The sequence below is a fragment of the Pteropus vampyrus genome, unplaced genomic scaffold (assembly GCF_000151845.1).
Source record: "Pteropus vampyrus isolate Shadow unplaced genomic scaffold, Pvam_2.0 Scaffold76, whole genome shotgun sequence".
Lineage (NCBI taxonomy): Eukaryota > Metazoa > Chordata > Mammalia > Chiroptera > Pteropodidae > Pteropus > Pteropus vampyrus.
In genome coordinates, this window is record NW_011888857.1 from 4,605,000 (window position 1) to 4,628,530 (window position 23,531).

Genomic DNA, 23,531 nt, shown 5'->3' on the forward strand with positions numbered 1-23,531 from the left:
GCCTATTCCTGGGGATAGGGAGAGTGTTTGCCATTGTAGGTACAGTTCCTTCTTTCTCTTATTTCAGCTAAAAAGAAGCTTTCTATGGAGTCAAATTGATCTTTGGAATCAGCAAAAACTTGCCACGGGGAAGAAAAGATGAAAGGTGTGGTTCTGGGGTGCATAGACCCCTTTGTGACAATGCCACATGAAATAAAGTCAAATGCTTTCCTTAGCTCTCTGGTTCCTCATGATTAAATGCTCATGAAAACGTTTACTTGCAAAAACAGAAAGGAAAACAAATGTAAAATAATTTGCTTGCAAACTAGGCTCTCTCAAAGGAGGTGGAACACAGAGGAAATGTAATTTTGCCAAGGAAAATAACTCAGATATTGACAACTACATTCAGGAAAGACCTAACTCTAGCTAATCCATCTGATTTCTTCTTCTTTTTCTTTTTTTAGGAAAGAACTGGCCTTTAGAAGGTAAACCTTCCTAAAAAGTGACAGAAGGAGAATTTATGATCTCAATATCATCTGAGCAATGCCTTACTTTTCTAACTGAGGAATATATGTCATGTTACAGAAAACCTTAACCACCCCCCACCTTCCCTTTTAAGAGTGAGAAATGAGTCAGTGTTGCCTTGTAGTAGTTGTAGACTGGAAATCATTTTCTCTGTTGTCAACGTGGCTGTTTTTTGCAGAAACAGGTATTTCTTAGGAGTCAGATAGTAGCTTTAGTAATGAAAAGATACATGCAGGTATAGGAAGTCGCTTCCTGCCTTTATACCAGATAGTTGCATAAGGGCATTTGCATAGTAGGTGTGTGTATGTGGGAAGACCTAATCAGACTATAAATGCATATGTTGCCAAAGTTTCTGGGTTATTAAGCATAACAGCTTGCATAATGGGGCAGAACCTCTGGGGCCTAAATTGTAAACTATAAATTAGGCCTATTAATTCTTGTGGCTGCATTAATTCTTTTGAACTATTTTAATGTTCTTTAGTACTGAATATATTACACAGGCCCAAGTTACTTATTGCATCTTCTCAAGAATTTGATCTTATATCCAGTTACTGATTCCTAATTTCTCATTTTAACTCCTCCTTCTCTTTCGGTCTAATGAAGAGATATCGGATCTTATCGTCTATCTAATGATCCTTCTAGGGTGCCAGCTACTCTTTTACATGCATAATGTTCCCCAGGTCTGTCCCTCATACCTCAACTCCTTCTTCTAAAATCAAAGAAGGTTGGTTTTATATGAAAGAGCCTCTTCTCAAAAAGGCAATCTATTGGGCTTTGTTTTGAATGTTGGTTTATATGGTCATTTGCTTTGCCATCCCTTTTGTTTTTTTGCATTTAAAGTTTCTAGATTGTAATATCTGATACCAATAGAAAAGTTCTGCAAAAACGAGGTGATGAATGTCATACATATTACTTATTTGGCTGCCTAATTAGAAAAGTCATTTGGCTACCAGTTAGGAGAAAAATTCCCTAGGCAAAACAACAGTATTAAGGATATAAATAAAAAATCACCATCTCCTCTTTCTAAAGCTTACCTCTTAGGTAGACTATATCTAGAAACTTAAAAAATATTTAAAACAGCTTTAAGCTTATTGACCCCAAATGAAAATTATAGTTCCATAGAGTATTAGAGGTAGATATGATGTTAGAGACTCATCTGGCATTTTCACATTGGCTTCATGACTTCCCATTGCCATTAGTTCTCACTATTGAGCAAAAAGATTATCTAAACCACAGTTGAGGGTTCTTCTAGTTCTTGGACACTATGATGATCTGGTTGAAGGCAGGTTTTTCTATTACCGTGTAGACTGCTAGATTAGTATTTTCTACATGGCCCCCTGCAGCAAATGTGCTGTCTTTATTGCGAAGAGTTAAATAATTGATGAACCTTTGTTGTAATATCTAGAAGAAAATCTTATGCCCTATTGAGAACAAACTAGCCCAGCCTAGAGAGTAAATATGGTCTAGACTGCAGTATTGTCAAATAGAACTTTTGAGATGATGGGAATATTCTCTATCTGTACTCTCTAGTAGCATAGCTACTAGCAACAAATGGCTATTGAGACTTGACACACAGCAAATGAAATTGAGAACTAAATTTTTCACTTTACTTAATATCAAATAATTTAAACTTAAATTTAAATAGCCACATGTGATGGTACTGTATGAGATAGGACATGAATAAAGAGTATGGAGGCAAAGAGACCTGGGTTTAAATCATTGTTTACCTCTTACCAGCTAGTTTTTTTTGGATCTTCTCTGAGCCTCTGTCACTTAATTTACAAAATAGCCATAATTATATTTACCTTGCAGGTCTTTTGTTGATTGTGAGACTGTACAAAGAGCCTAGTACAGAGTGTGGCACATAATAGACTAATAATAACAGTAATATTAATAATAGCTAATATTTGCTGAGTACTTTTTAGGTGTCAGGAAAGTGCTGGGTGTTTCTCATATATTATTTCGTTTAATGTCCACAAAAATGTAGGCAATAGATGCCTTAATTATTCCCATGCAATAGAGAAGAGAACAGAAATCCAAGACATGTAGCTAATGATTTGCAGAGCTAATAGTCAGTCAGATTCAGGTGACTGATTCCAAAGTCTGCAATTTTAACAACTACATATAAAATAAACATTTGATACCTTGAAATACTGTCATCACATGTATTTTCATGTCCTGTGTCTGAATGTCCATAACTTATTCTGTTGCTTATGAAAGAAATCTACTAGATAAAAAAGAAAGCAGGGCAAGCTACAATTAGGAACACTTTGTCTGAACTTGTTCAAGCATGGATGTTTAAAGATAAGCTTTGGCTTCTAGTCAGGATTTTAAGTGCAGAAAAAACATTATGGGTGGGTTACATTGCACAACACTGCAACAACATTGCTATTCACCTTTTGTGACATGAACCAAGGCTTAAAAATCAGCTAGGTTCTTTTCTTTAGTTTATGCCACTGTATTTCAGTGATCCATGTCAGTTTGGTTTTACTTAAGGCCATTATCACTTTCCAGAGAGTTTTGAAGACCGTGAAGCAAAGAAATATAATAAAGAGAGATTGAAAAAACATTTTCACTAGATGTAGATGTTTTTAAAACTTTGAGTTTGTATTTTGGATTCAAGAAGCATCTGCTTAGAGCACTGTGTACATTTGTACACATCGATAGCATGTTTCAGTGGATTTTTGTTTCTGCATGAGTCACTTTCCCATTCTAGAATAGCACACATACAACAACATGCTCTCGAACACACATGCATACGCATGCAATACCCTCTGTTTTAAAAATACAAAATGAGTTAGATTCTTTTAATAAATACATTACAGTTTACATGTGTAAAATTAATCATATTCACACAAAGATACTCCAGTATAAAACAAGGCTATCAATACCATAGACAGCATATTATGTACTATAAATAATTCAAATTTACTAGATTTTACTATCAGAGTGTGGTAGCAAAGATTTTTAAGTTCTGCAAAGTTTACAATTTTCCAATGATAGCTCTCATTTTGGTGTGCCGTGACAGGAGCTTTGCAGAAATTAGTGACCAAGAGCCGTAGCTGATTGCAGAACATGAGTCACTTTGATACTGTTATGTTAAGTATGACTTTCAGAGAAAGTACTGTGACTAACCAGTTTCAAATTTATCAAAACATCTAAAATATAAAACACTCACATTTTCATGAACAATAAACTACGTTTTATAAAATCTACCAGTAAAGTAATTCTATGATACCTACACAGAAACCTTACCATTGAAAATGTAATTTATAAATATTTCCAGTCTTTTTCAACTGGAAAACATGACTACTGGGGACCCAAAAGAGAACACATTTGACTAGAGTAAATCATTTTTCAGACAAATACATGAAAAGCAAATTTAAATATCACACTTGGTCTGAATATATAAACAGTATGGAATATGACGGAATATTTAAGGCATGAACCACTCTGTCTAATTTAACTTACAGCCCTTCTAATAAATACTTCCTTGAACATGTGCTTCACACATCATAAAGTTTAGGAACAGGCTACATATTCACTTTCAAGGAACCATTTGTACCAGATTTCCTTCTCGGGGTTAAGCAACACATTCCTGGGTCCTAAATTGTATTTGAAGAAAGGAAAAGACCCAAAGAAGCTCTTTAGTTCAAGATTCATGAGTGCAGCATGATCAGTTGCAATGTGCTATTTCAAGAGTTTAGGACTTTCTGTCCACCTGCACTGAACTGTGCTGTTGGCTCTGAAATAGCTAATCTGATGTTCTGGGTACTAGCCAGTCTCTTACTATCTTTTCCCACAAATACCTTGTAGGACTCTAGCCAAAACCAAAATCTGATCCCTAGTATAGGAAAGTACCTGAGTGAACATATGGCTTTTATTCTCTTATCTGTGCTATGGGGATCCTGCCCTCTTTGGATGTTCTTTTACTTCTCGTCTAGTGAATTCTATATGCCTCTCAAGATTCTGGTCACTTGTCCTCTCTTAAATTGAGATCTGACCCTGAGATGGGGATTTGTTTATTAAGGAGGTGTCCTGAGAGCACTAATAGGAGATGGGGAAGTAAGACAGGGAAGGTATTTTATAACGAATGGGTTACCCCTTTTGGCAATAGGGGCTCAACACTGCTGGATGTCATGGCAACACTGTAGAATACACTTCAGAGTTGTCCCACTGAGGGTCAAAGAAGCTGAGGTGCACAGGCCACCCATGCCTACTTCTCACTGGCTGAGGGCTGCTCCTTTGGGCATTCACTCATGGGTCTTTCTGGCTTTCCGTGTGTGTGGGCCAAGCATACTCTCTCAGATAGAGAAAGCCCTCCAGCAGAGTGGCAATCCTGCAACAAAAAGTATGTATGGGAGGAACCTTTAAGTATGGGAAGAGTGCTGAGGGGCTCCGGTGGGGCACCAACAGCCTCTACAATGTCCTCTTTCAGTATCTGCAAGAGTGGGTTAGATAGCTGTCTTCTCTGGTTCCACAGACGGGATACACACCACAGTCACAGTGCTTGCCACATTACGATGCAATGATCTTTCACTTATTCAACAAATATTTGTTGAAAGCCTTGCTAAACAAAAGAATAAAAATAAATGTGATAGCTGCCCTTGTGAGGGAAACAGTGAATAAACTAGGAAGCAAAAAAAAAAAAAAAACCCTCATAAAAGTAAACATTGTAGTAAGTGCTGTGGGGGTAACAGCTGGGGCATATAGACAATTATTGGCAGGTGAATGTGGAACCTATTTAGACATGGCAGTTATGAAAGGTCTAGCTGAAGAGATGATATTAAGTCAAATCCTGAGGGGTGAGAGAAGCCAGTCATGCAAAGGGTAGGAAGAAAGATGTCCAGGTGGAAGGGACAGTAGGAAGATGGGAAATTTCTTAGCTTTTTGGAAGAACTGAAACTCATTGAGGCTAGAATGAATGAAGCAACAGGAGTGTGTAGCAGATGAAGTAGAAAAGTAAGCAAGGGTATGTCAAGTAGGATCTTATCTCTGTCTCTTCCACTAGACTCTAAGTTCCTTATAAACTATGGAGATCATATCATTTATCTTTAGTTCCTCACCACTGTTGCCCCTTTTTCTCCTTCCCCCTTTATATAGCCCAGGTTGGCACCCGGTAGATTTTCAGAAAACCAATATTTTCTGTATCTTGAATAAATTTTTGCTTATTTCTTAATGATGACTAGAGACCAAAAGCAATCCTTGAAAAATGAGATTGTATCTGAGCACACTTTAGTTTTTTAAAAGATGAAGGAAATCATAAGACCATTTCTTTTTCTTTTTTAAATCATCATTAATTTAATCCATAACAATTAGAACAAGAACATCATTTCATTCTGATAAAATTTTCCACTTTTACATCCACTTTTACATACCAATACCATGGGCTATTTTTTTGATTGTTTTTAAAAAACTTTTCTTTAGGAAATATTCCTAAATATTTCCTAAAGAAAAGTCTTATTTACAATTACAAAAGATGATTCTAAACAGGTTTAAGTTGCTCAAAAGGAGAAAAACATATTTTTTTGGGGGGGTACTATTAGGGATCCTGTGTATTCTGTATGCTCAGCCCTGTGACAAGAGTAACAATCTAACTGAAGAAAATAAGAACACGTGAAACAATGAAGTGACACTAAATGGCAGTGTGTGATAAATACTTGAAAAAAAATGAAAGCTAACATTTATTGAGCACTTATGATTTCAGGCACACTTCTAAGCACTTTATTTGGATTAATTAATGTAATCCTCATAACAACCCCATAACAGAGGTTCTATTATTGTTCTCGTTTTATAGATGAGGAGATAGGCATGAGGATATTAGAGAATTTGCCCAACAATATACAACTAATACATGCCAGAGCTGGGATACCCACATAGACAATATGACTCCAGATATTCAGAAAAAAAAAATGCTGTATGTTGAAGGAGAAAACAAGCACAAAAAAAAAAAAAAATCAGGAAAAGAATTATTATTCCGGATTTCCTTGGAGTTGGCAAGGCAAACAGATAATTCAGTTTTATCATCCGTCCTTGTTGTGACTATCCCCTATGACATACATGAAAAGGTTATAGAACACCCTCTTGATCACTTTTAATTACACAGCATACATTTCCCTATGGAGCGGCCCATACTTTTTAAGAGGGTAATATCTTTACCCTCCAATTCTTGCCAACCGGACAGTTTCAATTGTCACAAACTTATTCCTTATCCTGAGGCACAATCGACCTTTGTCATTTTTCTTGTAAGCCTTAATTCTGCACACCAGAATCACACAGAATATGGTAATCTTGGAGATGTATACAAAGACAGCCAGTGTGCTAAATTTTTCCTTCCAAGATTAAATGGCTTCTTTCTTCCCCATATTTTTCATGTTTTATGTCTCCCAACCCCTGCTCTCCTTTGGATGATGTGTTCAAGTTTGCTGATTTCCCATGAAAGCACTGGTGTCTCGAATCAGACACAGTACTCTAAGTGGTTTGGCACATAACTGTATAGTGGGCTTGCTACTAATTAATTATTATTATTATTTTTTTGGCAATCTCAACTCTGAACTCATATTAACTTTTCAGTCACCAAAACAGGTAAGAATTTCCTGTCAGCCAAGTGTTCTTTACTAAAGCTAGTTCATTGAGAATGTACTAAGCATATACAGAGATGAAGATGCAGGTCCAATCTGATAATATCTAAGTTAATAACTTAAGGTTTAAAGGTGACAGCTCTGGGGATTCAAATCTGAGCTCTGATACTTCCCATTTACATAACCTTCAGAAAGTGACACATTTTCTTAGTTCAATTTTTGGAAATTACAGGATGAAAACAACCTGTAGGGTGGTTGTAAAATTTAAATAAGATGATACTTATAAGGAGCTCACTGTAGTGTACTTGATTAAATCTGCACTTGAGCATGACTGGAGGAAAACACACTGTGATGACTAATCTTATTTCATGCCCACCAATCTCTAGTTAACTCTCATACTCCCCTACCTGACTATTGCTCATGTTTTCTATCATCAAAACTCCCATTACACAATGTGGTTTCATAGGTAAAGAACTTTCTTGACATGCTACACTCTTACTTTCTCTCCCAACAAATCTAACCATTATTTTTTTGAAAAATTTATATGCATCCATTGTTATATTACAGCCTTGTATTTTAGTGTCACCAGTGAAATTATCTCTATTTCCTGGGCTTACTTTCCTATCAGTTTTTTATGGCTTGGATCAGGAATGAATATAAATATATAGGATAGAATTGTTGGTAAAGGGCTTTGCTGGGATGTGAATTAGACTATGCAGGATAAATGGGTGAAGTTTGGCCAAAAAGAAAGAATGGAATAAGTGATCTCTGGGAAACAGGCAGAGCTTGGATAAAAGTAGGAATTCACATGCTTGTGGAGGGGCCACCAGACTGTGGGATGATTGGAAAGCTCCAGTGAAGACATTGGACTTTATTTTGCCACAGCGAGACACAGCAAGGAGGAAGAGAGATAATGGTGGGCATCAAAAAAATTACCCTACAGAGTTAGTTGTGAAAGCTGGGTGTGAACACAGAGGCAATGTTTTTCCAGTTACCAGACATAGGATGATAAAAGGCTCCAACTAAACTGTTGGAAAGAGAGACAACCTATACAATCTCTTCCCCCTATAACCTGTTGAGTATCAATATTCTCTGGGAAAAGAGACAATGTGCTTGGAAACTTGACAGCCAATGGGAGAAAGGAATTTCATTAATAAAAATTAGCATTTTTTGGCGGGGGGTGAGTTGGTAAATGGATACCAATGGATACTGCTCAAGAAGTTCAAGAAGCCTCTCTCAAGATTGGTCTCTATAGTTATTTACACTTGCCTTCAAGGAAACATGGTGAAAATTAAGTGAGTTAATATGTAAAGGGTGATATTGCCCTTCACTCAGCATTGCACTATCCCCGAACATAAATAGATACTATTTCTATTGTGTAGGTAAAGATTTGGAGGCATAGAAAAGTTAAATAATTTGCTCAATATCACAGACATAGCAACATCTAGAGTCAAAAGCACTCTTAACTTCAGTGATACACTACTCTTTTGATGAAGAGCAAAGTTACAGATGGAGAAAAATACAAAATTTTGAGAAAAAGAATATAGTAAAGTTAGAGAATTCATTGAATAGAGCAGAGATTAAAAATTATTTATCTACTTTGTTCAATTAGAAAATAGGTAAATCAATAGAATGAATAAGTGGCAACAATAATTTTTTTGAAGTCAATTATTTTTCCTACGGGGAAATAATTTTTTTTTTTAATAAAAAAATCAATTTTCTTTGCCATGGACACATTTGAAAGTTTGGAAATAAAATTTAAAAGAAGAAACGTAAATCCGATGAAGATATCTACTTCCCCAAACTAAAGTTGTATAGTTTTATGTACTGCCATTTTGAAGAAGCAAAGTACAACCCAAAGTAAGAAATCATAGTTTTTAAATCACTTGTCCTCTTTTTTTTTTTTTTGGTCTGATGAATCTCCTGATGTGTAGGCATTAGTAAAAATGGCAGGCTAAATATATCACGTATGTGTAGGTTTGGTAAAAATGAAGCCAGCATATAAAGTGATCTAATTTTACTTCTTGAAATTACCACACTTTGGAATTTTCTAAATTTATAAATTCTAAATTTGGAGTCCAAATGCCAATGTTATAAAACTCATTTTTGGTCTGCAAGAGAAACTAAGCCTGGTTCGTGAGAAATGGAAGCTTTTCACTCATTGAAGAAAGCTCACTCTACTTTTACCCAGTTTGAAAAAAAGAAGAAAAAAAAAGTAAATTTACATTAATGTAACTACTGAAAATTTTTTTCTAAAAGTAAAAATGTTCATATATTTTCCTTAATTTTTGATGTGGCAAGTATACTGAAAAAAATATGAAAAGGAAATGGACTGTAATAATTCTCCTTTGAAACAGATTTGCTTTAGATTCTCAAAAATATCCTTAAACTTTTTCAAGGCTTTCAAAGACAAATTTTTAAAAATATTAAAAAATTAAAAATACATGGCAAGAATTTTATTTATTTTAAAATATGTATGTATTATTTTTTTATATTGAGGTAAAATTAGTATATAACATATTAATTTCAGGTGTACCACATAATAATTTGATCTTTGTATACATTACCAAATGGTCACAACAAGTCTAGTTGCCATCTGTCACCACACAATTGACCCCTTCACTCATTTCACTCAACCCCCCACTCTTTCTTCTCTGATAACCACCAATCTATTCTTTAAATCTATGAATTTTATTGGTTCATTTCCTTTTTTTAGATTTCATATATACGTGAAATCATAAGGTATTTGCTTTTCTCTGTGTGACTTATTTCACTTAGTGTAACACCCTCTAGGTCCATCTATGTTGTTGCAAACGACAAGATTTCCTTCTTTTTTATGGCTGCATAGTATTTCACATCTTCTTTATCCATTCATCTATCAGTGAACACAGGTTATTCTCATATCTTGGCTATTGCAAATAATGTTGCAATAAATATAGGAGTGCATATATCTTTTTGAATTAGTGTTTTTATTTTATCATGTCATAGTTCTATTTTTAGTTTTTTGAGGAAACTTCATATTGTTTTATATAGTAGCTACACCAATTTACATTCTCACCAAAGGTGTATGAGGGTGCCATTTTTATATCTCCTCTCTAAAATGTATTTGTCTTTTTTATAATAGCCATTCTAACAGATGTGAGATGATATTTCATTGTAGTTTGATTTTTATTTCTCTGAACATCTTTCCATGTGCCCTTTGGGCACTTGTATGTCTTCTTTGGGAAAGTCTATTTAGCTCATTTTTAAATTAGGTGTTTTTTTGTTATTGAGTTCTTTATATATTTTTGGATATTAACTCCCTATTGAATATATGACTTGAAAATATTTTCTCCCATTCAGTAGGTTCATTTTGGTGATAGTTTCCTTTGCTTTGCAGAAGCTTTTATAGTTTAATGTAGTCCCACTTATTTGTTTTTGCTTTTGTTGTCTTTGCTTTTACAGTCAGATCCAGAAATTTAACAAGACCAACATCAAAGAGCTTACTACCAGATTTCTTCTAGGAGTTTTATGGTTTTAGGTCATACATTCAAGTCTTTAATCGATTTTTAATTGACTTTTGTGTATGGTGTAGGACAGTGGTCTAGTTTTATTTTTTTCATGTAGTTGTCCAGTTCTCTGTGTTTCATTTATCTATGTGTCTGTTTTTATGTGCATACCATATTCTTTTGATTGCTAGAGCTTTGTACTGTAGTTTGAAATCTGGGAGCATGCTACCTCCAACTCTGTTCTTGTTTCTCAAGACTGCTTTGCCTGGTTGGGGTCTTTTGTGGTTCCATACACATTTTAGAATTATTTCTTCTTGTTCTGTGAAAAATGCCATTAGAATTTTGATAGGGATATCATTGAATCTATAGGTTGCTTTATGGATATGGACATTTTTATCAATATTGATTTTTCCAGTTCATGCTCATGGAACATCTTTCCATTTATTTGTGGTTTCTTCAATTTCTTTCATCAGTGTTTTATAGTTTTCAGTGTATAGGTCTTTTACCTCTTTGGTAAAATTTATTCCTAAGCATTTTATTATTCTCGATCAAGTATAAATGGGATTGTTTTCTTAATTTCTCTTTCTGATAGTTTATTATTAGTGTATGGAAATGCGACAGATTTCTGTTTATTACTTTTGTATCCTGCAGTTTAACTGAATTCACTTATTAGTTCTAACAGTTTTTTGGTAGTCTTTAGGGTTTTCTATATATAGTACTATGTCATCTGCAAATAATGAAAGTTTACTTCTTCTTTTCCAATTTGGATGTCTTTCATTTATTTTATGAAGATTTTTTTTAATTATTACTTAATTGCTATGGTTAGGACTTCATTACTATGTTCAATAACAGTGGCAAGAGTGGGCATTCTTGTCTGGTACCTGATCTTAGAGGGAGCTTTCAGCTTTTCACCATTGGATATGATCTTAGCTGAGGGTTTGTCATATTTAGACTTTATTATGTTGAGGTATGTTCTTTCTATACTCAGTTTGTTAAGCTTTTTTATTATAAATTACTGTTGAATTTTATCAAATTTTTTTTTACATCTATTGAGATAATCATATTCCTGTCCTTCATTTTATTAATGTGATGTATCATGTTGATTAATTTGCAGATGTTGAACCATCCTTACACCCCTAGGACAAATCCCACTTGATCATGTTGAATTATTGAATTTGGTTTGCTAACATTCATTGAGGATTCTTAAATCTAAGTTTATTAGAGTTATTGGCCTGTAATTTTCTGTTTGTGTGGCATCCTTGTTCAGTTTTAGTATTGGAGTAATGCTGATCTTGTAAAATGAGTTTGGGAATGTTTCCCCTCTCCAATTTTTTAAAGTGTTCGTGTAGGATAGTTATTAAATCTTTGAATGGTAGAATTCATCACTGAAGCCCTCTGGTCCTGGACTTTGTTGGAAGATTTTTGATTACTAATTCAACTTTCTTACTAGTAGTTGGTCTATTCAAATTTTTTATTTCTTCATGATTCAGTCTTGGAAGATTGTATGTGTCTATGAATTTATTCATTTCTTCTAGGTTGTCCAATTTGTTGGTATATAATTATTTATGATAGTCTCATCACTTTTTATATTTCTGTGGCATCAGTTGTAACTTCTCTTTCATTTCTGATTTTATTTATTTGAGCCATCTCTCTCTCTCTCTTTTAATCTATCTAAAGGCTTCCAATTTTTCTTATCTTTTCAAAGAACTAGTTCTTAGTTTTTTAATCCTTTCTATTGTTTTTCTTTTCATTATCTATTTCATTTGTTTCCACTCTGATTTTTATCATTTCCTTCTTTCTACTCACATTGGACTTTGTTATTCTTCTTTTTCTAGTTCACTTAAGTATAAAGGTAGATTGTTTATTTGAGATTCCTTTTTGTTTGTTTCTTGAGGTAGGCATGTATTTCTATAAACTTTCCTCTTAAAACTTCATCCTGTAGATTTTGAAATGCTGTTTTTCTGTTTTTATTTGTCTCAAAGTATTTTTTAATTTTTCCTTTGATTTTTTTCATTTACCCATTCATTGTTTTGTTGCTGTTTTATCTCTATATATTTGTGATTTTTAAAATTTTTTCCTAATTGACTTCTAGTTTCATATCATTTCAGTCAGAAAAGATGCTTGATGATATCAACTTTCTTAAAATTTTTGAGACTTGTTTTGTGGCCTAATATGTGGTCTGTCCTCGAGAATGTTCCCTGTGAACTTGAAAAGAATTTGTATTCTGCTACTTGTTGGATTGACCTCTTTATCATTATAGAATGCTCTTCGTTGTCTTTTATTAGTTTTTGTTTAAAGTCTATTTTGTCTGATTTAAGTATAGCTATGTCAGCATTCTTTTCATTTCCATTTTCATGGAATATCTTTTTTCATCCCTTCACTTTCAGTCTCTGTGTGTTTTTATACCTAAAGTGAGTCTTTTGCAGGCAATATATAGATGAGTCTTGTTTTTTTGTTTGTTTCTTTGTTTGTTTGTTTAATCCATTCAGTCAATCTGCATCTTTTGATTGGGTAATTTCGTTCACTTACATTTAAAGTAATTATTGAGAGGTATGTACTTATTGCAATTTTGTTAATTGTTTTCTGGATGTTTTTGTAGTTTTCTCTGTTCCTTTCCTCTTCTCTTGCTCTCTTCCCTTCTGGTTTAATGACTTTCTTTACTGTTATGTTAATATTCCTTTCTCATCTTTTGTGTATCTGCTATAGGTTTTTGTGTTGTAGCTACCATGAAGTTCACATATAATTGTGTATATATAGAGCATTTAATTTTAAATTGATAGCTATGTATGTTTGAAAGTCTTCTAAAAACTCTACAATTTTACTCCTCATCCACACGTTTTGCTTTTGATATCATATTTTATAATTTATTTTGTGTATCCTTTAACTAAATATTCCAGTTATAGTAGATTTTACTATTTTTTTCTTTTAATCTTCATACTATCCTTGTATGTGGTGAATCTACTATCTTTACTATATAGTTGCCTTTACCAGTAAGACTTTTACTTTCATATGTTTTCTTGTTACTATTTAGTGCCTTTTCTTTTCAGTTTAAAGAAGTCCCTTTAACATTTTTGTAAGTTTGCATTAGTGGTGATAAACTTCTTTAGCTTTTACTTGTCTGAAAAATTTTCTCTTTCAATTCTGAATGATAACCTTGCTGAGAAGAGTATTCTTGGTTAGAAGTCTTTTTTTTCCCAGCACTTTGGGTATATCATGCCACTTCCTTCTGACATGCAGTTTCTGCTGAAAAATCAGTTGATAGTCTTGTTGGGATTCTCTTGTACATGACAAGTTTTTTCTTGCTGTTTTAAGATTATCTTTAACTTTGACATTTTAATTATAATATCTTGTTATAGATCTCTTCGGGTTCATCTTTTTTTGGGATTCTCTGTGATTCTTGGACCTGATGTCTTCTTTCTTTCTTTCCCAAATTAGGAAAATTTTCAGCCATGATTTCTTCGAATATGTTTTCTGCCATGTTCTCCCTATAATATTATTCTTCTTGATGTTGTTCTACAGGTCCCTTTAAGCTATCTTCACTTTTTAAAATTCTTTTTTCTTTTTGCTGCCCTGTTCGGGTGAGTTCCATTGTCTTGTCTTTCAAGTCTTTGATCCCTTCTTCTACTTTACTTAGTCTGCTGTTGAAACTCTCCAATATATTTTTTAGTTAAATTATTGTATTCATTGGCTCTTAGACTTCTCTTTGGTACTTTCTTATATTTTCTATCTCTTTTTTGAAGTTCTAACTGTTGTTCATCTACTTTTTTCCTGAGTTCAGTGAACATCTTTATGACTGTTACTTTAAACTCTTATTCAGGTAAATTACTTATCTCCATTTTATTAAATATATTTTCTGAGGTTTTATCTTGTTGTTTTGTTTGTTTGATTGTTTGTTTGGAACATATTTCTCTATTTCTTCATTTTGTTTGTCTCTCTGTGTTTGTTCGTATGTATTAGGTGAAATAGCTACCTCTCTCAGTCTTGAAGAAGTAGACTTGTGTAGGCAATGAACCATATATTATTTGATCTTGCCTAGCTCTTGATGTGTCTTGACCTTGTGATTGTCTAAGCAGCCTGATTTATTCTTAATTGGTCTCAGTTGTTGAGGTATGTCCCAAACCCTACTGTCTATGCTGTGCCCTGGGGTGGTAGTCTGCCCCAAACTATCTCTTTGATTGTTTTAGTCCTGTGTGTCCTAGCAATATAATCTCTCCTGGCCACTAGAACCAGGTACTCAAGGAGCATCCCCTGTGTGGATTTCACATGCCTGCTGGCTTCAGCAGTGACACAGGGGAGCTCAGGATCAGGGTAAGCCCAAAGTCTGCAGTGGGCTGTGGGAGAATGCGTGGATGGGGCAAGCCAACTGGCTTCAGCTGGTAGAAGCATAGCCTGAGTGTGTGGCAAGCCCTCTATAGCTAGCAAGGTGAAGTGAGAGAGTGAAAATGGTGCCCACCAGCACCTTTGCCCTTAGAGAAAGTATCAATAAACCCTTGTACCTGTGACAGATGCTTTTAAAATTAACTATTGAATCTCCCTCACCTATGATCTAGGTGCTTTTTAAACTACTGCTTTTGCTTTGGATGCTGGGGTGAGTCTGCACATGAGCCCTATAAGAGGGGACTTACCATTCCTTACAGCCTTTTGGGTCTCCTGGACATAAGTCTAGTTGGTTTTCAATGCCAGATGTTGTTGTCTCTTTGGTGCAGGGCCTAAGCATTGGTGTACCTATTGTGGGGCACAAATCCTTCATCCCTCAGCGAGATGCTCTATGTGTGTGAGACTCCTCCTGATTGTGAGTTGCCGCTGGGGGTGGGGTTTTGGTGAGTCAATGTCTTTTTCTCTCTTACTTGCCTCTATGTAGTCCTTTTATCCTTTGTTGTGGAGGAGCTGTTTAGATAATTTTCAGGTCTTTTTCAGAGGGAAGCATCTTTTTCAGATTTGGTATGTCCGTGGGAGGAGGTGAATTTAGGATATTCCTATGCAGCTCTCTTAAGACACTAGTTTTTTAAAGACACCAGCTTTATAATGTCCTGTTTAGCACTGACATTGGATGATACTATAATACTTTGTTTCATGAAGTTGTTAAGTAACAAAAAAGATTTTTTAAAAAGATATAATTGATTAAATATAATGAATGACTCTTACTTAAGAATTTTTTTTTTTTAAAGTAACAGATGTAGTATACAGGTTTTTAATTTGGTATTACTCTAATATATCCCAGTGTAAAATAGACTTATCTTTAATATTTATTTCTGAGCATGTGTGTTTTCAAGCTGGGAATATGGATGGAGATTTAAAAAGGTGAAAGGAAGAAGATCTTACCTAGAGTTTACAAGTGAAACCAGAAACTAGGCAGATAGCTGTGGGAATAACCTCCAGATAGGTAACAACCATTAAGAGTATAGGGCACTACAGGACAATTCTCAGGCTGTCGGTCCTCCATATTAGGCTCATTGACAGAGCAAGAGTGGTCCCATCTCATCTAGGATGTTAGAACCTTTAGATAGTATGCCCAAGTATACCAAGTACATTGTAGAAATTGAGTATAATAATAAATGATATGTAATTCAGAAAAGAATAGAAGACACTGGAAGATATCAATATTACACAGAGGAAAAATGAAGCAAAAATATGCATTTTTAAACTCACAGACATTTAAAACACCAGTATTCATTCTATCAAAATCCCAAAGACATTTCTCTGGAAGTCATTAGGTCCTTTTCACATATAATAGGAAAAACAGAATAGAGACTTGTTTCTTAAACATAAGAAGACTTTGAGCTATTCTCCGTCCTGTGCATCAGAGAGTGAGCCTGGATGTCCTCAGGGAAGGAATCTGTATTTGGTTTTCCCTGGGAAGGGAATAATATATTTGGGTATGCGACATGATGGCTTAATTGTTCTGATGCAGCTTTTTTTAACAGAGCTATTCTGAAGTCATTCTGGTCTGGCAGGCCTGATACAGTTGAGACATTCTAAGACAGCCTGAAAACAACAACCTCTCAGACCTTTTTATAATTAACAAGCAATATGTGAAACAAATACCCTTACTCAATCTCTGCCTTATATTGCAGACTCCCACCTCTGGGGGTTCGAGAATGGGTGTATGGTGAGGGATAGACACAGGAGTGAACTGTCCTTTGTTTCTTTTGAAACAAAGGAGGAGGTTAAGCTTAGACACAGGAGTGAACTATCACATGGAAGTTAGGCATATTTATTGTGTACGTTACTTACTAATTAAAAAAAGGACAGTGATATTTTGCTTTTTTTTTTTTTTGTAAGCATAGCCTCTGCACCAAAACAACTCTGCTTTTGCACTATAATAAAAATTTTCATTTTCAAGGAAACACATGGCCCTCTGCAAGAAAGGGGAGCTCAGTTTTTTTCTCTATATGTAAAGCTCAAAGATTTTAGAGGGTTCTGACAGTTATTTGAGAGTTTTCATTCCCTCTTCTGGCATGTTTCTTTTGAAACAAAGAAGGGGGTTAGGGCTATGGACTAAAGGGTTGTAATCTGATAAAGTAGACAAGAAAAGATTTACTCTGCTGTAAGAGGGACATATCAAATTGAGAGGAAATGTTCTTTTCTGATGGTGCGATGTACTCAGGCCTTAGATTGCTGAGAAGATAGAGCAGACTGCTTCCATGGGAAAAATATTCTTCAAATTACAATTTTTAAAATCCCAATTTGCAGTAACAAATATTATTAAAATCAGAGGATAATATGCAAATATTTCAATACCAATTCAAAGAGATACATAGGAAAGCAAGCGTTTATGATGTGGAATGTTAAAAAGAACAAATTTTTACGTTTATATATATGTAAGATCATATTGAATGTTGAGTTTTTCATTTCATTCTCATGGATTGTATTATGGGAATTTTGCATATTGAAATTAGTCACAAAAATAAGTGTATAATTATATCATGTTCCCATGGAAGGTAAAATACAATTTCATAAAACAAAGTCTTGATATTTCCAAAGTGTTCTTAAAGAGTTCAATTTTCACCCATATGTTTGGGTACATTCACATGGTAGTTTTAAAAAATTAGATTTTAAGTTGATAAGGATTAAAGAACAGGGCCAGTAACCTCCTGTCCTACAGGTCAATCTGTGTTTCTCTTGAATACAAATCTTACCTACTTCTTCTCTGCTACTTCCCTTGTTTAATCTCAGTGTTTTTTATAGGATCTTTTCTGGGCCATGCTGTGGTCACCCTTCTCATAGTCTTTCCCTGTCCAACAAACACAGATGACCAGACCAAGACCTTTCTACAACACACATCCATTCCCTTCACCGTCTTTTGTAAAATAAACACAAACCAAGAACCGACAGGGTATACTGGAGGAGGGGAGAAATGTAAAGGGAGTAAAATGGAGCTAACTTGTAGGCATTTGAAAAATTTATGCCCTTGGTCAAAATCAGAAATACAAATTTCTGAAAATGTAACATACATCCTAAAAATGAAGCAATCTTCTCCTTAAATTTATAAAGATTTAAACTTGTTTCTCTGCCTTTATGCAATCAGCCTGGGAGCTAATAGAAAGGAATATGCCTGAGCTCTATGTTGGAAAATGATCTTGTGTAAGAGTTTAGGCCCGAGACTCGTAGTAGGGCACTGAAGTCTCTTCATGGTTTGGCCCCTTCCTTTTTCTCTGTAGCCTAACAATTTTCACTTCACCAGTATTAAACTAATTACAGTTTTCTAAACCTACCCTGCTATTTTATACTTCTGTGATTTTCCACATGCCTTTCTCTGTTGAGAATTTACTTACTTTCTGTGTTTGCCTGACAAACTGATTCTTCAAAACCCAGTTCAAACCTCCCTTTTGAGGACAAGTTCCTTATCTCTTCAGAGTCCTTCCTTTATGTTATAACTACACTTCTATGCATGCCATGATGTACTGAAAGTAATGTATTATATTTATTTGTTTTCATGGCTAGTGTCCCCTCCTGGGCTTGATAAATCCTCACAGACAGAATCCATGTCTTTTTTAAACTTGGTATTTCCTTATAGAGATTCTAGCACAAAATAAGTGACCAATACATGTGTAGCTAAACAGAAATTTATGAAGAAATGATTATTATCCATGTTTTCCTTCCAGCTGTGTCTGTCCCATACAAGAGTTTTTTTTTTCTATCTGATTATCATTAGTCTTTTCATTTTTGAGTTCAATATCTAGTGTCAAGGGAAGATCAAGGAACAGTTGTCTGCATCTTGACACCAGATTTTAAAAGGCTTTTCTCATTCTAAGGAAAGAGCAGAAGAGGAAACATTTTCACTGAGGACTGAAATCAAAATACTTTCACAAGTGTAACTGAGTTTGTTTACATGTTCATATTCAATGGCATGATATAAGGTGTCAAATTTTACAGGCAAAAAGCCATAGAAGCAATCTTCCATAATGGCCCATTAATTTCTTCTTTAACACACCAACTGCACAGCTTGAGAATATATTTCGAAAATCTGATCTTGTTTTAAACCATTAAAATATTTTCCAGTGTCTAAATAGCAGCCAGTTCTACTTATATTATTCACAATTGCAGTTTGTCAGTGTGACTAGTTTTTTCCATTACTTAACTGAGTGTAGTATCATTTCCATTTTGCTACTACCTGATAGTATTGAGAAATGCTAGCTATAAACTGCACTCATCAAGAAATATTAATGGAGGGAGTGGCCAGATCCTTTTACAATACTTAAAAACTTAAGCTGTAATAATAAAAAGTTGGCTTTTATTCCCTGAAATAATCAAAAGAAGAGCTTGAAGGAAATGAAAGTAAAATCCGATAGGATTACAAAATTAGGGCACAGCTAAGGAAAAATATTTTGAGTACTAGAAGAAATCTAAAATAAATAAAAATAATAATACATTTGTGATTCTGCTATTTGACCCAGCTGCTACTCAATTATGTAACTGAAGACTCCTTGAAGAATCTAGCAGTGCACTCACTGTGGGAAGGCAGAAAAACATGTTCCCCTGGATATCCATGTGGATTCCACCAGCTGGCTGGGCTAGATAAAGAGCAAAATGGATTCCTGATGGTTTAGACGGAAAGCACTAGAACACAATCTTGTCAGTTGTCAGGATGTTGAGACTAACGGAGTGGAGGAACCAAGTTCTTGACCAGACTGGCCTATACTTGAACTGGAAGGGGACAATATCATACCCTACTGGTAATCATAGGACGAGGTGAAGCTGTGTGGTTCAAGTTGGTTGATCAATAACATCAATGTACCCAGTAAACTGTTGTAAGACTAGCATTTAAAACCACAGAGAGTTACCACACATGTTTGAGAATTTCAGATTTGAAAGGAGTAAGGTAATATCTCTATCTTGGGGTGTGACCCGGAATTCCCAGAGAGGCATTACAAAATTCAATAAGGCTCGTCAGTTGCTCAAAGAAGCAGAGGTCCAATATTTCTGATTAACAGTGGAAAAGAAAGTTCAGGAAAACTCATCTCGTTAGTGTGTTTGTAGAAGTCAAGATTCTAGTAAATATGTAAGAATCATCATGTTTTTAGAATTTGCTTGTGACCCACATAATCTTATAACACAAATCTTCAAAATACAAAGAGTGAATTATAAACAGTTCTAACTTTTCTCTAGTGCCTCTGCTCAAGCTGTAATTATTTGTGTATCTCCTAAAAGTCATACTTTAAAAAGAACTTTCTACCTATACTATTTTATTTTGTCTTTCCACTCAAGAATAAAGTCTTCTTTTTCCATCAAATCCATCTATTGCAGATTTTCTGAAAATGTCACATATTCCCCTGAGACTCATATAAACTCTCCTCAAGCAAATTTGCTGTGTACATGTGCACGCGTGCATGTGCGCGCGTACACACACACACACTCACACTCACACTCACACTCACACTCATAAACATACTCAATGCTGTATATCATTTCATGGGGTTCATGGATCACATAATTTTATCTATGGGTACCAGGTTAGGAATTCCCGCTTTGTTGATTTAGTGTTTTACTGGACTTAGATAAAATATTAAGAATGGCAAGTCTGACTCTGGTTTGTTCTACTCCTTTGCAGTCAACACTTACAGAGTATCTGTGGTGTGCCAGGTTTTCCAATATATGACAAGGATAAAAAGTTTGCTGTACTTCTTTTCTTTCTGTCTCTAGAATGTCTAGAACTAGTCTATATTTCTTTTCATTCCTATCCAAATGATCATTCAACATTTTACATAAATTACCGTAATACTTTAACCAAGCACAAGGGTTTGAATTTGCTTCTGAGCAAATTCTAACCACATGAATTTTAAAAGACATTGAAGACTATGGCAAAGTTACCTGGCAAAAACAATTCTCTTTGGAGTTTTTCTCTGGCATGCTGCGAAAAGCATCTTTTCTTCAGCCAGTCAGCTTCAAAATCACTGAAATGCTCATTTGGCCATGTGATATGAACCTTGTAACAAGAAAGCAAATATCACGTATATGTACATTATATTTCTATATATTTCAGTTTTCTACTATTATCCTGTTAATGTTATTTAAGATAATCAGGGAATCCATTTTTGTTCCTATTTTAACCTATGTATTCACAGGTGTAGAATAAGGTTTTGGAAAACAAAGAAATTGGAAGTCTAGGGGATAAATCTTAGGTTTGAGGCCCCTTGAATATCACACAAGAAATAACACGTAGCTAGATCTGAAATTCTCTATCCTCTAAACCTCTGGTTCCCAAACTTTCTGTGATGATTTGAAGTTAGATGTTACCTAACATTCCTGCCAAGAATATCAGAAATAGTAATGATGGTGATCAGGCAGATAATAATAATAATAACACAAAATAACACCATCATGAGTGCATACTGTATAATGAGCACTACAAACATAACTCATTAATCCTCATGCAACTCTAGGGAGAAGGTACTACTATTCTTCACATTTCTTGGGTGAGAAAAGTGAGAGCAAATACTATTTATATGGTCATACAACTAGCAAGCCATGAATGCTGGGAGTTAAGTCCTGGAGGGGAGATGAAGACAAGAGTGGGGAGAGGATGACCTTGCTGGTCACATTCACTTTTCTGGTAACTATCCTAGTAAATCTGGGAATAACACAGGGTGGTAGCCCCATCTAATTTGTGGTTTTGAGAGTTATGATTTGGGGCATTCTAGAACAAGCCTTGCACATCTATTCACTAATTTGACTAACAAATATACAAGTTCTTGAGTGCTTACTATATGCCAGGCACTGTGTTAAACATTTTTACCCATATTATCTCATTGAATCCTCACATTATCTTTCTGAACAAATTCTCTTAGTATCCCTATTTTACAGATGAATATTCTGAGGCCCAGAGCATTCTTTTTATTGAGATAGTTTGATTGTATCTTCAAGCTCTCACTTGCTGAAGAAATAATGAGCAACATTGTAAATTTTATTAAAAATAGTAGTAATAATAAAAATAGTAATAACAGAATCTTTCATTTACTGATCATGCTTACTTTGCACCAAGCCCTATACAAACATAATACATACAATCAAGTGAAAAAATAATTTATTATTTAAATTATTGGAGACTAGCCCTTTTATCTTGGGAGAGAAGGGAGAAATGATTTAGAGATAATTACCTTTTTTCTGTCAAACATCAAATCTTTAATACCAATATTCACATCAAGAGCTTCCACGAGAAGTTTCCGCGCTTTTGCAGAATCCAGGTAGCAGTTGGGGCACTGGCAGTTGTCTCTCAGCCACACGGCTGGGTAGAAAGACTCTTCACCGTCATGCCAGAGGATCTGCATTAAATGAGCCCCATCCAGCACTTCTGCCTTCTGGATGGCACAATTCATGTTTTTGGTCCTTGCAGGTAAATCTTGTCAGCTACCTGCTATGACAAATCAGTGTTAAAAGAAATCCCCGGCAGACCGGGTCTGAACTTGACATCTAAGAGTGTGAACAATTCAAGTGGGCTCTGGCTTCAGTTATTTTGCTTATCTGCCAGTTTGCAGTTTGACTCATCAATGCTGGGAACTTTGTTCTGATGAGAGTATTTCATACACTGTAAACAGAAATACAGTGACTAAAAGTCAATAAGATAAATGTACTGCATCAGGATCCAGATGAAAAGAATTTCTTGTTTTTTCTCACAGACATTTTAGATAAGTTTAGAACCAATGACATATGCACTTTGTATATAAGCTCTGGAATTTTTTAAGAGTGAAGAATGATCCACAAATTGAGAGCATAATAATTATACCTGTGTTATTTTAACTGATGCCTAATTGCCCAGGCTTTTTGAAAAAAAAAAATGCTTCTATGACACTAAATTAGAAAACTTGTTCTAATAAGGGGACTACTAATGTAATTTATTTATTTTCAGAGGTAGTATAATCCAGTATGTTGTACTTTTTCTAGTCTGTAATTTATTTATTTATTTTTACATATATAGTACATTTTCTCAAAGCAATATAAAAGTTCCTAGGCTCTGCAAGGAACTCATTTGGTTTGTTTTCTGAAATTTTCTAATTCAGTAGAGTGTGCCTTGATATTTTGGTTAGTTTACTCTAAACCTTTACTGAGTACTTTCACAGACCTCCACTTTACTTGGGAATACATGATCTTTTTATTAAGAAATCCACCAAACTTGAAAACATGCAGTATTTACAGGAAAGGAAATCAAGTGAAAGAGAGGCATCATGGTGTTATGGGCTGAGCACCTTGATGTTGGTTCTGAGTCCAATAATGATGACACATTTCACCTTCAGTAAACATGTCGATGTTCTAAATCTCACTTTTTTCATATATTATTTTTCAGGACTCTCAACTTATATGGAAGAAATAAAATTTATATGGAAAAAGCAGAATTTATCTGGAAGTAGAACTTCTTAACTTCTTTCATATTACGATTAGCTCATCATTAATAGAAGGTGACATGTGACAATGGAAACAAGACTTCATTGTCTTGGGATGAAAGGGAGGCAGATACATGGAT

General features: G+C 34.7%; 1 protein-coding gene and 1 long non-coding RNA gene across 4 annotated transcripts in view; one reads left to right on the forward strand and one right to left on the reverse strand.

Annotated features, from left to right (window-relative positions):
• The window catches only part of LOC111741300, a 154,379-nt gene extending 151,310 nt beyond the window's left edge, over positions 1 to 3,069 (forward strand). For both annotated transcript variants that reach the window (XR_002780955.1, XR_002780956.1), the window contains one exon: positions 444 to 3,069. This is a non-coding gene — a long non-coding RNA (uncharacterized LOC111741300). The remainder of the gene's footprint in view (positions 1 to 443) is intronic.
• Positions 1 to 23,531, reverse strand: part of BBOX1 (gamma-butyrobetaine hydroxylase 1) — a 58,630-nt gene that overhangs the window by 26,852 nt on the left and 8,247 nt on the right. The window contains exons 2-3 of one of the 2 annotated variants that reach the window (XM_023532079.1): positions 22,171 to 22,424; positions 20,885 to 20,999 (exon numbers count right to left, since the gene is read on the reverse strand). In XM_023532079.1, coding sequence (XP_023387847.1) covers positions 20,885 to 20,999; positions 22,171 to 22,389 — 334 coding nt within the window. In that variant the 5' untranslated portion in view covers positions 22,390 to 22,424. Of the gene's footprint in view, positions 1 to 20,884; positions 21,000 to 22,170; positions 22,428 to 23,531 lie in introns of both variants that reach the window. The other variant, XM_011362577.2, reaches the window with a different exon arrangement.